A 15,492-nucleotide genomic window follows, 5' to 3' on the forward strand; every position below is an offset into this window, starting at 1 on the left:
TTAAAAACATTAGCAATGGTAATGGCAAATGGCAAATCCTACAAAGTTGAGCAAGATCAGTCTAGTTCTAGAGCTTTCTAGAAAGAGAATATGAAATCATATTTTGGCTGTTAGTTTACCTAAGTTTGATTTTGTTTTGTTTTGTTTTGCTTTGAGTGGGGCTAGCATTGACACAGGGAGCATCTAGGTGACACACAATCATAGGAATCTGAGAAGAAGAGCACAACAACCACAGCTTACCTGCTGCTTTGCATTTATAAAATATTTCCATTTTCTCTATTTCCCTCATCCTCCCATAACCTTTAAACTTTGTGCATGATCTCCATTTTATAGACATGAAAACTCAGAGGGTACAGGCTTTTCTCGGTTATAAGTGGAAAACAAGGACTTGAATCTTTGCAGGGGAAGCTTTTCTGGCTTACAGTCTTAGGGTTCTTTTCAATGGATACAATGTGAAAGAGAGAAGAAGAAATGTGTCAGTGCGGAGGTGAATGGCAGGGATAGGGGAGGGGTGAGAAACTTTGAGAGCTTCTAAATCTGGAGGAGGATCCAGATCAGGGGACAAAGAAATCAAGAATCTGCATGTATGGGAGGGTATGTGTGGAACATGGAAGCAGAGAGGAGGTCATTCTGATCGGACAGCCAGTTCGTAACATTCTTTAAAATAAATGTACAAGCTTCTCATATCTATTAGCACCAACTGATGGGTTCTGCTGACTTTATACTGCCCCCTTCCAGTCCCTAAATTTTGCTCCCACACCAGCTCGTGACCCCCAGGTTGGAATTTACAGAACTTCAATCAATCAACTCCATTCTAGCCAGTGGTTGACCCCTTTTTGCAACCGTGGCAAGTGTCCCCAATCGAGGACAGTTGAGGTCTGTTGCTGCACCCACAGTATTCTCAGTGGAAAAGTAAGACAATCTGCAGGTTAAGTGCAATGAACTTCAAACAAGCTCTAACTCCATTGCTTTTTCTACCACCGGAGGATGGGCACAAGGATGCAAATCCATGAGAATAATGTAATTTTAGGCCAGACTTGTAAACTGGTATTTCATGGACAGAACAGAGTCATTAGTCCTTTTCTTTTAATGAAAATTCAATGGGTTGGAGAATTCATACAAGCCTCTAAGTTTCTGGATTTTCCCAAAACAACAACAAGAATAACAACAACAACAACAAATAAAACAGAAGAACTGGGCCACCCTGGCTCCCTAAGTCTGGGACCAAATGCTGGCTGCTAGAACCCTGTCGTGTCAGGTCTCCAGCCTCATCACTGTGTGCCTAGGCTTTAACATGTGACCCTGGTTAACTAACTAGTGTTACCTGGCTAGTGCCTATAGGCACGTAAGTCTCTTGGGCCTTGTTTGAGAACTACCCTTAAGCCAATTATAATTCCTTTTAAGATGTATTTGCAGACTTGATTAATAGTAAGGAGTCACTTCCAGCCCACTCCATGATGTATGGCCACAGATCCATGTACCGTGGCTAAATGGTTGACAACCACTGTCTTTTTTTTTTTTTTTAAGATTTTATTTATGTATTTGAGAGAGAGCACATAAGAATGGGGGAGCAGGGGGGGAGGGGAGGAGGGAGAGGGAGAAGCAGGTTACCCACTGGGGGCCCGATATGGGACTCGATCCTAGGATCCTGGAATCATGACCTCAGCTGAAGGCAGACGTGAGCTGAAAGCAGACGTTTAACAGACTGAGCCACTCAGGCTCCCGACAGCCACTATCTTAAGGCAAGTCTGGTCCCAGATTTTCCTCGGCACGTGCATGTGAGTCTACTCTCTGAACAGGTGGGAATTAGGGCTGCATATACACTGCCTGGTCTATAAACACAGTCACTTATGGCTGGGGTCCTGGCTTTCATGTTTGATAATTATTATTTTTTTAAATAATGCATCTAGCTGCCAAAACAAATAAATGAGAGCTTAACACCTGGGAAAAAGTGAAGCAAACTAAATAATGAATAAATAAATAAATGAGAGCCACTCGCAGACCAATGATGTGAGAGCATGCCACCACATCTCCTGATACGTCCCTAAGAGCTTTACAAGGAAAAAACCCCCGCCTATTCAACCTAAACATTTTAAATCTTTAACAGGAGATATGTGTGTGTGTGTGTACGTGCACATGCAATTAATGGTTTTCCATTTAATTTACTTTGAAGTGTGAACATGATTCTGCTTTATCACTTTGCATGATGCCCGTGGGCACTAGGCCATCTGATTCTACCACTGCTGTCACTAGTCCTGAGCCCTCACTTTTCTTAGTACGTCTTATATCTTGTTTTCTTATATTTATCCACTAGATGGAGGTGGCTTGAGCCCTAGAATTTACTAGACACTAAATCTTTTATTTGGAAAGCAGACAGCTCATGAAAAGGAAAATAGTTCACTTCTTTTTCAGGTAAACCTTAATAGATTTTGAAATGGAAGTGTCAAGCTTAATTAAAAGAAAAACTCATATTATGATATGCCATTTAAGCTTCCAGGATGGAGTGCGTATCCTATGGAGGTGAGGAATGTGTGGATCTCCTCATATAAACAATTTTTATACCCTTCATAACTTACATCAGTGACAATGTCAAGGTAGCATAATACACTGCCCTATATAAAACCATTGCTTTGCGAAAGTTACACTGGATTTGATCAGAAAATGATGTTGAATTGTGTGTTGGTAAAAACATTCTTCATCATTCGATAACGGAAAAAAGCCCAGTAGTAAAACTTCTCAGTGTGCTTGCCAAATCCATTAAGAGATAAATCTAATCACACATACAAAAAAGTCAAGAAATAAGCTTTACCTAACTAAAAAATCTGTCTTATGAAATGAGCCATATTTTCCTTTTTACCCAGAGATGGGTTCTGGATAAAGCCCTTTCCATTTGCTCTAATTATGTTAGAACATTATTTATATCACACCTGAGGCACAAGCTCAAAAATCATTATTAGTCATACCACACCAAGCTCTTTATTACCAGCAATACATGATAAAAGTTTTTAAACAATAGATGTAGGCACGGGATAGCTACTGAATCCCCCTAACTGGGGTGGGTCCAATTTAAGTACAACTTGATGGTTCACACATTTGTATAAGGACCTTGATGAATCCAAATTGAATTTGATGACATTTACAAATATTTGCACTGTTTTATTGGATGGTTGCCTGATTCTGATGTGGTCTTTTCCCCCATTCTCTCTTCTTCTAGGTCTTTCCAAGGGAGGTTATTGCACGAAGTGATCACTAGGAAATGAACTGACAGACCTGGGCCTCTAGACTCTTTCATTGACTTACAGGCTCTGGTTACAGAACAGGAGAAACTGTGAGCCCCACATATTGTAAATTGTGAGAAGGGTTTGTATGCATGAGTCCATAGAAAAGAGAATATTCTTTTTTCTTCCCATTGGATTTTCATTTAGGACTAATGCTTTTTTTTAAAAGGGTATTCCAGGAAACATTCATCTCCTAGAAAAAGCCACATGATCAGGGAATTTGGGGGCAATAATAGTGCTTGTAGAATTTTTAATGACAAACATCTCATATTAGTTAATCTTATTTAAGAATGTTAGGAGATTTTATATAAAAATCCAGATTTCTGGTTCTATTGAAAAAAACTGAAGAAGTGACAAGGCAGCGAATATGTCCTCACACAATTTCTTGCAGTTTCTCATTAGGCAGGGATGTACTGTCCATTTGTCAAGTAACCACCTTACATGTCTGGATTCTGGAAGTTCTTGACTTGGCAACCCATGTTTTAGTCTTTCTTGAAGACATACATCACTTCTGGTGTATTAAAGGCTCTGAAAATTTCCTCGGTAAATATTTCTGTTTTATTTTATTTAAAAACTTTTTCCCAATGTATTTGATTATGGAAGTTTTTTCCTCCCCATTTGGGGAAGTACTATTCCAGATAATTCTTTGCATTCATGATTTCAGGTTTTACTCTGAAGTTTACAGGTGAAAGTCAATTGCTAATATATTACTTGGTACATGAATATGGACCATAAATTCAAGGGATTCTGATTTGGTTATATGAATTTTATGCTATCTTCTGGCAAATATTTGTGAAAGTATTTGGAAAGCCTAGATTTTGCAATTAGGGTTCCATTTCCATTTCTGGATGCTTTTTATAGGCATTTGAGATACAGAATCAATCTATCTGATTAGAGTATTTACATATTCAATCAGACTTCAAGCTATATTGGTAGACATGAAGGAACCTCTAGATTTTACCTGAGGTTTAACTTTAAAAATCCACACTAGGGGACCACTTGTGCTGGTGATGTAATAAGAGGCCCTAACAACATGTATTCTAGAGAAAAGGCTTTGGAGAAAAAACAGATATACTTGAAATATGCTAGGTTAAGTAACTGGAATGTATAGTACTATTATGCTATCCCAGGTAGATAATAGATATTTCTTTTCTATAATCATCATCTGAGTAACTTTTAACAAGAGAAGATGGACAGAAGTTTCTTTTTTAGAAGTGAGCCCCATATGTCTCATCTAAGTGGCCAGTACAGAAACCCTGTAATGGGATTTGACATTTCATTTTGTGGGCTAAGAACACAGCAGTTATAGTAATGAATTTCTGATTTTCAAAATACTGGGATTAGAAATACTGGCAGCAAAGACCTCATGGAAAAAAATTCTGGCTGACTACAAGTCTCTAAGCAGGGTGTTCTCTGGATTTGGCTAAAGCTGACTCAGGACAAATACATGGCAAATAAAGAGGACAAGTAGGTTTAGAAAGAAGTTATTTACCACTTTAATAGGGCTGTCCAGCATTTGGTCACATAGATCATTCTGAAACCTAATTGCTTTAATGGCCTTCCTGAATCTTCAGATTCAGAAGAGATCTGAATACTCTTGGAAAAAGCAAATCAAACATAGAAAGAGGTGCCATGATAAGACTTGTGGCTACAGCACTATGTACTTAATGATGCCAGGCTTTGGATTTAATCGGAGGATATTTCTTCAGTCTAGGACAGCTATACCAAGCCTTAAGACATTGTATTTACAGAACTTATTAACACAGGGATCCATATTCTACCATAATTTTGCCAGAGTCTTAATAGCATGGTGGAGTAGCTCCCTCAAGAATCCTCATTGTCTTATCTGTGGAAAAGCTAGTAGTTCTAAAAATACTTTCCTGGAAGAGGTTAGAATGGTTATTATATATCAATTGAATATAAAGTATGGTTATGTAAGCCAGGCTTGCATGCTAATATTGCACGGGTAGAAAGCAATAAAACAGGACGATGTGCTTCCTTGGGTCATCTGGTAGAAACGGAAGGAAGCTCTCAATTCAGTATGGTTATGATGCCTCAGATTCCAGGAGTCCACCTGTAGCTGGCCTTCCAGTGTGAGTGCCATGTTGAAATTTCAAAAGGGGCACATGTCTTCTTCCTTGCCAGTAAAAAAAGAAACTGCGACAAAACAAAACAAAACATCCAAACTCAAAGAGGTACACCAGCCGTCTCAACCTGTGGCATTGTTCATTTCTTGAAGAGAATATATAATATTTCAAAATATTATGTATATACATATATTTAAAATGGTACAAAGTAACTATAGATCCAAATTAGAAGATAGTTGATCGTTCTTCGTAATCCCAAAAATTTTCTTTGAGAAAACCGTTTTTGTTTTTGTTTTTTTTAAACCCACTTTCCATGGTGCTGCCAAAAGCGCGGGGTCTTCTCACTATAGGATACTTTGTGACACACAGTAAAAGCACTGTGATTATCTGGTAACCAGTCAAAGTGCAAATAAGAAATCCATTTGGCTTGTAATGTGTAAGATGTTTTAAATTCTTAAAATTTATTTTCCGCAGAGGTGATTTTCCTTTGCTACTATAACAAATGCTTCCGTTAGGTTCTTGGGTGAATCTGAAACCAAAGAAAGAAAGAAATTTCAGGGAGAAAAGAACAAAATGAAGGCATAAAGAAAGGTGAATAGGCAGAAAATGAGGACATCTTGAATTTATAGTACGTTGCTTCTTTCAAGTGCTCTGAAGCCAAAAATGTTAATCTAGAGCCGTAGTTCTCAAATGGTGATCAAAAAGCACACTGACAGGCCATCGTATTTTTTATCAATTCATTACTTTTATTTTGCCACAGCTGAGGAGATAGACTCTGGAGCAATGAATAACCATGACTGGCTTCATGGGCACATGATCTGTACAGTTGCCCAGAGTCCTGTGCTGAACAGGGCCCCACACTTCATTTAATGACCTGCTACTGCAGTCTTGAAATTATTACTAGGGGTGCCTGGGTGGCTCAGTCGGTTAAGCGACTGCCTTTGGCTCAGGTCATGATCCTGGAGTCCCAGGATCGAGTCCCGCATCGGGTCCCCTGCTCAGCGGGGAGTCTGCTTCTCCCTCTGACCCTCCTCCCTCTCGTGCTCTCTGTCTCTCATTCTCTCTCGCAAATAAATAAATAAAATCTTTAAAAAAAAAAAAGAAATTATTACTAATTTTTGAACAAGAGGCCTGTGTTTTCATTCTTGCACTGGGCCCTTCAGAATATGTAGTTAGTCCGGTGTGTTTGATGAGAATTTGAACTGAGTAGGTCATTCCGTGGCCTTGTCAAGTTGACCTGCTGTAACATGTTAAAGGGGTGACATAAGGTAAAGTCACTGCCAGGATTAGAACACATTTTCTTAGGAACATAGGAGACCCTTGCAGGATGAGGAACTCTTCCTCCCAATGACATAGTACTCAAGGGCAACCAAGAGCATACTTCTACCACTACTGGTACCATTTAATATATTTGAATATGGTCCCAAAGACTCTAATGTTCAAAAGGATGCATGCACAGAGAGTCACTGGTTTGGGGCAGAAATGATGATTCTAAGAGAGTTGAAGGTTCTACTTTAGAGTTCTAGGACATAGGCATTTTTCTTCATCATCTCTTAGTTCTTTATAGTCTTAGGAATTGAGTGTTCTGAGTCCAGGCGTGGAGTCCATGAAAAGGTTTCAGGGTTGGGTGGGAACAGTAATAAAAGTTTGCTTTCAAAAGTTGGTTGTGCCCAGGGCAGCATGTATGAGAAATCTTCACACATTTATTTTTTTATCCTCTCCATATGAATAACAGATTCTTCCAAACTTTGGTTTCCTACATTCTAGTAGTGTTTATCACCTTCTGTTTCCACTGTCTTCTTCTTCATCAAAAGGAGGGAGAAAGTGACATTTACAAAACTGAATTGGAATTGCCTTTCTATCGACTTGCCATTCCCACCCCCATGGTACCCCCCAACTTTAGGCCCTACCCTTCATGGAAGAACAGGAGATGGGTCATATCTACCATCACATCCCTAAAACCTTAATACACTAACTTTAGATAGAAGAGGCTTAAATATATTTGTTGGTTAAAGAAATGAATGAGTTCACTCTAACCCAGGGGCAATTTTAACAGCATAAATTGATTTATTTTTCCTTCTTGCCATTTCCAAATCCACCTCCCCCTGCACTGCTCCACATTCCTACCCTTCTCTCTTAAAGGTAGTTCATGCAAAATGGTCTGGACATCAGGATTGTAAAGGCTTTCATAACACTTCAGACCAGGTGGAAATTTTGAGTGAATTTTGAATGATAAAGCTTGGATATGTCAAAGCTGGTACTTTACACTTCTCTAATATAAAAAACATTGGCTGATGAGAATGGATGGAGATATGCAGGGTCTGAGTCACTATTAGGAGGATGGGCCCAGGAAGGTGTGGACAAATGACTGTAGTGGATTTGTGTAAAACATCAATTTGACAAGATAGCCATTGTGTTTAGGTATGCAGTCTGAGGTCTGCTAACTCACCCTTTTAGGGAAGGCAACTTGACTCCACCTTGTGGAAATCTAACTGTTGATTTTCTCATTAGTCTGAAAGATACTAACGAAGTTGCCTGATATGTTCCCAGGTATTATACCAGATTATGTTCTACTATTTTAACCTGCTGATTTTTCCTTCCAAGCACCTTTAGTTTTCTCCTCATTTTATTCCCTTCCTCATTATGTCCCCAAACAACAAATGTTCACTTTTTACATGTGAATTTTTACAGCATTGTCAAACAACTTATTTTCTCCAGGGAGAAGTCTACCTTTCTAAATTAAGGCATCATTCCTGAATACACAGAGTATACATTTAGGGCTGAATGCATTGGATACAGCATCCCCAACTTTCTTTTTTTAAAATACATATACCATATTATACCTTATTATTTTGTATATATTAAATGTAATATTTATTATAGGGAATTAGCTCATCTGATTTTGGAGATTGGCAAATCCAGAATCTACAGAGCCAATTTTCCAATAGCGTCATCAACTTGCAAACTTAAGTTTTTGATATATATGTTTAAAGAAAAGAAATAAACCAATAGGTTTCTAAAACCATTAGAGAAGATCTCTTGTCACTATCAGGATTGGTGAGTCTTGCCACAGACTAACAACAAAGCAATTTAATGAAACAATTGAAGCAATGGTTAAGAGGGAATAGGGTTAAAATTTAGCCTTGACACTTCACCCAGATGTACCAGACTTCTCCCCAGGTGGGTTTCTGTCACCAGCTTTATTGTACCCCTTGCTAGGTTTTGGAAAACTTCTCAAGGGTAACTATTTTCTCTCTGTAAAATGACATTCAGGAAGCTTCCTCTTTTCCTTAGGTTTATTCTCCCCAATCTCCTGAAAGGGAAGCCTGTACCTGATTCTACTTATCTTTTCTCCTTCCTTCTGTAGTTTATATTATCACCTAGATCTAATTTTCTCAAGGCTTTCCTTCAGATTGTGGCCCGTTACCCTGGCTAGTTCCCATTCTGCTCTGTCTGGTCCTTTAAATGAAACATAATTAAAAAAACAAATAAAGAAAAAGAAAAAGAAAAAACAAAAAAAAATAAATGAAACAATGAATTTCTACTCTCCATCCTCCTTAAAAAAATGAGCATCATGAAAGTCTGAATTAGATCACAGTTTGGAATATCTTTTGTTTATCTACATTTCACAGACTGCTGAGGATTTGGCTTGGGATGATAAGGTTTTGAAAAAAACCAAAAAAGGAAAAATGACATCTCGGACTCTATCTTGCAAATTTCTTCATATTGGAGTTACTTTTAAAAATTAACAGTATGAAGGAAACTCTCAGTTGCTATTAACAAGCTGGGCATGTTTCTTCTGTCTTTTTTGCTTTTATGTTTTCTTTTCTTTTTTTTTTTTTCCTGAGAGCACTCTCTTTGAATCAGTCTTACACATAAGAACCAGAGGTGATTTTCTTTATTTTTCTTCTTACTTTAAGAACTTGATTTTTTTTATCCTAAAGATTACTTCTTAGATAAGAACAGAACAATGAAAGCCTATGACTCATAATTAAAGTACATCTGTCTATTAAACTGTTTTTAAAAGTTAAACTGCCAGAGGCAATATTTGAAGTATGTAGGCGTATTTATACTCTGACAGGGAAAATCACATAGGGCGTACTAGAAAAATTAATATAAAACCTATTTTGGAGCATATCATCTAAGGACTGGTGTTGGCACGTCATTTATACAGAAGGGAAAGCGCCTGTACGTATCAGCTGGACTTAATTGTGCCTTTGTGTTTAAAAGTATGTATTTCACTGTGAATTTCTTTGTAAGGAAGTGGGGGAGAAAATTAAGTAAGTAATAGTGTCTGAGTCCTCTCAAGGTGTAAAAAAGTACAGCTTTTCCTCGTGTTTCCTTTAACCTTCTCTAAAGACAGTGTGGAGATTTATTAGTTGAGTGATATGTTGCTCACATGACTACAGAGCAATCTCTTGTTTCCTTGATTGAAATGGACACACACATTAGAACAGGTACATCCTCTGCTTTCAAACCAACTGCATGGGCGATTTATTTCTCTTGTACACTCAACTGTCTTGGTTGCATTTAGCCCACCCAGGACAGTAGCAAACACAGTGAGCTCCAGACTCTATTACTGTGATCAGACCTGCACTGTACTTCCGGGAGAACAGAAAATGTCTGGGAGATATTTACAATATGTTTTAAAATACACTCTACAGAGGCCAAATCAAGGAAAGTTACACAGTCATAAAAAGTAGCATTAACATTTCTGTGTTTTGTTTATTTATATTCTGTCTTCCAAAGAGTCTCCTAGTTGGTACCCTTGGAATTTCACATACTTAAATCCTGAAATAATTTGACTTGTATTATTGTTCTTTACTGAGTTTCAGGTCTGGAGGAACCATGAGAGCAGGCTTATGTTCAATAAAGGGAGATCAGTTATCATTTGAAAGAGGAAATGGAGATTTGGCAGAATAAAATATATTAGCAACCTGCTTGAAATAATGGTGATCAAATTCCAATCATACCGGCCGTGATTCAGAGTAGCAGAAAACCAACTTGTGAGGACATCTTCAGACTGTTTGGTCGTATTAGTTTCAGGCAAAATGTAACCAAAGGGAAACCTGAAATCCACTCTCCATCAGTTAATGAAGATGGTTTCTGGAGGTAAATGTCATGAACTGGATTCATTTTCGAATAATCTCTCCTGAGGGTGTTTCTTTACATTGAAATATGATAATCCATGCTGAGCATCTCAGGTGCATGAAAATACATGTTAACAAGCTAAGATGTTCAGGAACCTCTCCTGGCCACGAGCCAAGGAGGCATAGCCATTTACTGCTTATTGTAGTCAATACGGGCAACTAAATTTGATATGCAAAGAGTCTCTACTTATTTTATATATAAAATATGTTTTATAAGGTATTATGTTTTCTGCATCCCAAGGGTGCAAGTATCAGTTTTATTTCTTGAAAAGATAACACTGAGAAGAAAGATCAACTTAAAACTCATTATACAGGGGTGGGAGTCACAGATGTCGTTTTAAATTGGAGTCACCCTTTTGGAAGGCTACAAGTCCAACATGTTGGAATTTTTAACTAGTAGAGCTTGCTTTCAACAATACCCAATGCATTAAAATACATACACATGTAACAGGGCTCACGGTCACATGATATAGATATGTGTAACCCTACTGGTTGTAAAAATATTAACATAGTTCTGTAGTACATTTGAATAAATACTTTCTTAAGTGCTCTGAGTGCCACCCCCTCCCCCGATCTTCCCCCCTTTAGGACTCCCACACTTTCCTATGATCTAGTATTATAGGGTCAATGGCTGGCCTAGTGGGGCCTTTCCTATCTGCCATCACAACACCAATTCTGATGAGTTGGATGGCCTCACTATGCAGGTTGTTATATATTTTGAAGATAACTCCTTATTTTACCACAGAAACCAAGGAATGAAAATTCACATCACAAAAACCTTTCACTTCCTTAAAAGACCATCAAATAATTCTTTGAAAGACCTATAGAAAATGGCTGTACTTAAATGCAGTGCTTTTTAGCAAACCATCTGGATGAATTAGGCAAGACCCTTATTTTATAAGCTCTTTTGAGCACTATAGTTGTTGGCTGAATTATTTGAATAATTACTGTTCCTCTTCCTTTGGCTATGGCAACCCAGCCTTATTTATGAGCCAGTCACAGAAATACTGAACTGCTCACTATGGAAAAATCAAGTACAATCTCTAACTTGAGATTAACCGATATGAATGGTTAAGAATGTTTTCTGTCAGGGAAAAGGCTTTCTTGTCTCCTGTTCAAACCTTCTCTGGGGGCTGATTATAGAACACAAAGGTAAACAGTATGGTTGGTAACATGCATGAGACATTTGAAAGAAATAAACTTACTCTTGTAGTCTTAATTTTATTGCCTGTAGCGCACATCCATCCGGAATTATCAGGTAGCGTCTTACATTCTTCTCCCTCTAGACAAGGCTCCATCTCACACCACCATTTCCCAATCACTATGGAAGCTGCACAAAAACAAGAAACAAGGGTGTTTGCATTCATCCAAACAACTTGGGCATGGGTGCTGTGACCCTCTGGAAGTGTCAATTCTCTTTGAAGTACAGTAGTTTCTCTTTAAGCTTCTATGACTAGCTAAGAATTCTCTCTGAAGAAGAGTAATATTTTCATGTATCAGTCTTACATCACAAATATAATTTTATGCTGCCTGGTTTGATCAAGCAACATTTTGTCAAAAATCTCCTCAGACAATAAAAGATGAAAACATATGGATTGGGGAGACATACTTTTTGGAGGAAATTTTATGTTAGTTTTCACAAACCAAGGACCTGTACTATTTATTTGCAGGGAAGGGGACAAAAGTATTAACTGCTCTTCAGAATGACAGAGCTATTCCTTCAGAAAGCCCAGTTTATCCACCCAGCGTTAGGGTTTATCCCCCAGCCTAATGCCTTTGAGAAAAAACAAAATGAAAGCATGAAAGAAAACCTGCAAAATAAAAACTAAGAGTAATAATTAATAAAAGTATTTGTTTACAATCAAAGTTATATTTGATGTGAGCTGGGTTTCCTTTTGATGTTTGATGTGATGTGGCTGAAACTTTAGAAAGTTAAGCCTCTGATAAAAAAGCTTTACTTTTCAGGGTAATAGCAAAGATGACCAGAACACGAAGCTGGCAACGAATTTAGTGGATCTATTTATAGCACAGACTTGTTTTTGTTCTTACCAAAGAAAAGGTGTACACTTTTATAGTATTTTGAGTGCATGGGAGTTCACAAAAAAGTGGCTACACTTTTCCATTTTATTTTTGTTTTGATAATAAGATTTTATAAAATAGTGACTGGATGCACTCCACACAAATCAAGAAGCTCCACATCTTCCCTGATGCCTTCATGAGTGAAGAATTATTTCTGCCATCCCAAATTCTCAAAATGTCTGCCAGTCTCTCTTTCCAGCACTTTCCGATTGGCTGTTTTCATACTGGACGGGAACCCTAGTTCTGTAGATACTCACCCCTCATCCCCTTACCCCCCAAAGAAGAGTCCCCACCATGATGCTTCCTCCTCGCAAAGACAAAGAGGTCAGATGACATCTGTTAACATCACAGAGGATTCATATTAAAACAGAATGGAGTGATACTCCCCCCTTGGCAAAGTGAAGCAGGAGTACATTGAAATTCCCCACCCATCGAGCATTAGGCATTCTGTAGAGGGATGACATTGCTAACTTACAAGCAGAATGGTTTAAACATCCGGCCATCTGCCTGCATTCAAGTTTTCCTCTTTCTACACTACCCTTACTTTGGACTTTCCCTCCTTTGGAATCCAGTGTATGGATTGCAAACTTTTGATATTATATGCAAAATCATGTCTACTCTATTATCCAGTCAATTTAAGGAATTTTCCAAGGGTAATTTTGCCTCTGTTTGATTCATACCCTATGTGTGGACCAGGCTGAATGACATAAAATAAATCTCCATTGGAATATAGCATGCAAGTATAGCAAGTAAAATCTTGTAAATGGTCTATCCCTATGCAAAACAATGTGATATTTTGGTAAAACACAAAGTAGTAACAGAAGACACAAATCCTCCACAGGGTACAAAATGATTATGAGAGCTAGGAGTGTTTTTCTTTTCTTTTCTTTTTTAAGATTTATTTATTTACTTGAGAGAGTGGGGGTGGGGGGAGAGGGAGAGAGAGAAAGCACGAGTGTGCAGGTACAAGTGGGGGAGGGGCAGAGGGAAAGAATCTCAAGCAGACTCCCGCTGACCACAGAGCCTGATGTGGGGCTGGATCTCACAACCCAGGAGACCATGACCTGAGCAGAAACCAAGAGTCAGATACTTAACTGACTGAGCCACCCAGGTCCCCCTAGAGTGTTTTTCTTTTCAATAGCAGGGCTCTGTTGATGAGGATGTGGAATAGGGCCACATTCCAGTCATAGGTAAGGGAACTTACTTATGTGAATTAATAGGTGACAATAGTAAATAAGAGATGCATGTATTTTGGCAGCAAGAAAAACACTTGTAGTGTTGAAAGGGGACAAAAATAAATTGTCAGGTTTCCGGTAACATAAGATAAAAGTCAGGGCTTGGCAGTGTTTATCGAGAGTCCACAATCTAAAGCTTCCTTTTGGCCGGCACTCAGTCAGCAACAGGCTGGTGACATTTGCCACACTTGTCCCCTGAAATCCCACCTAATATCTCATGATAGCTGCCCTGAATCGACACCAAGAATGGAAACCCTCTGATCTTAGCTCTGACGGGAAACTGCCTTTCTTGACAGTCTCCCATTTAGCGGTTGTGACATTTTTTTTTCCACAGAGGCACACAAATAATGAACAACTGGCAGGAAGGTCAGCTTTAGCATCTTTACTTCCTTCAGAAGGACACTGTGCCCTCTTCTTTAGGCTGCTCTCTGCCCTCTCCGAGCTGACCTACTTTGTTGCAAGCTAACAAAACAGTTTCTCTTTCTCTTAAGCGTTAATATCTTCTCAATGACAATGTAGACAATAGGAAAAAGAAGGCATCTCAAAACCCACAGATTACCTTTAATTCCAGGTAGTAAAGGTGCACTGGCTCACAGGTAAAAACAAAAGGCTTTCTAAGAATTAAAACAGCCCCAGACCCGCCTATAATCTCTAAAAATTCATATTACACTTGCTTCTCCTAATTAGAGTTTGATGCTTTGACATTACCCTCTCGTTTATTAGAATCTAGTTCATTATTCCGGTGTTGCTTTTCTAAAGATGCTATTAGGCTGATTTTGCTTCTGATTTATGCATTACACAGTCATTTTAATGTATATTACTTCATGTCCTAGGTCAAACTATAGTCTTTTTTCCTAATTTTTTTCATACACTCATATTTCCTGAAAAAACTTTAAGAAAATTCAGAGAGGATTTATAAATTTCTCCCTCTTCTCCCACACTGGAAACTACCTAAAACCTTCAGATTATTGAAAGAGGAATGATTGATTAGATTTAATACAGTGAGCTAATATGAATGTTACTTAACTGTTTTTATAATTCTTCTTATGAAGATACTTGTAATAAGAAAAATGTAAAAACAAATAATTGTAAATATCTTGAATTATAACGGTCAGTGCAGTAATAAAAATGACACCTGACATTTTTGATGGCCTCTTCTGTGTTAGGTACTTTAAATATATTATCTTAATTTTCATAGCAATCCTAAAGGTGGGGATTATTTTGAACTTATTGTATGGATGAAAAAACCGAAGGCCAGAGGGGTTAAATAACTTTGCCAAGCTTACACTGGTAGGAAGTGTAGTTATTAACACTAAAATGCAGATCTGCCTAATGATAAAATCTATGGTTTGCATCATATTAGTGCAAACTCATTCAAGTTTTGTGTTCAGGATTCACAGAACTCTTAAAAAGCATTTACTGACTGCTGAGTGAATGAATGAATTCTCTCTGGTGTATGATTATTGAAAATAAATTTCAAATAAACTCAAAACACGTGAGGCAAACACAAAACATTTAGTTTCTTATAAAATTAAGTTAATGTAAAAAAAATATTTTGGGTAAGAGCCAGTTTATATCACACTTGTTTCTTCCTAGACTGAGCTACATGTTGCTCGATTTTACTACTTATAGTGTTTTGGTAAAAAGTCCCAGTAGTGAACAA

The 15,492-nt window shown here is 37.9% G+C and overlaps 1 protein-coding gene across 3 annotated transcripts in view; it reads right to left on the reverse strand.

Annotated features, from left to right (window-relative positions):
• The window catches only part of TAFA1 (TAFA chemokine like family member 1), a 574,680-nt gene that overhangs the window by 58,534 nt on the left and 500,654 nt on the right, over nucleotides 1–15,492 (reverse strand). For 2 of the 3 annotated variants that reach the window (XM_054504642.2, XM_054504641.2), the window contains exon 3: nucleotides 11,721–11,845. In XM_054504642.2, the coding sequence (XP_054360617.1) occupies nucleotides 11,721–11,845 (125 nt within the window). Of the gene's footprint in view, nucleotides 1–984; nucleotides 5,895–11,720; nucleotides 11,846–15,492 lie in introns of those variants that run through there. The other variant, XM_054504643.2, reaches the window with a different exon arrangement.

This window comes from Mirounga angustirostris, unplaced genomic scaffold (genome assembly GCF_029215605.1).
Source record: "Mirounga angustirostris isolate CCGP_5_RB_7025 unplaced genomic scaffold, mMirAng1.0.hap1 SCAF_1, whole genome shotgun sequence".
In the NCBI taxonomy this organism is placed as follows: domain Eukaryota; kingdom Metazoa; phylum Chordata; class Mammalia; order Carnivora; family Phocidae; genus Mirounga; species Mirounga angustirostris.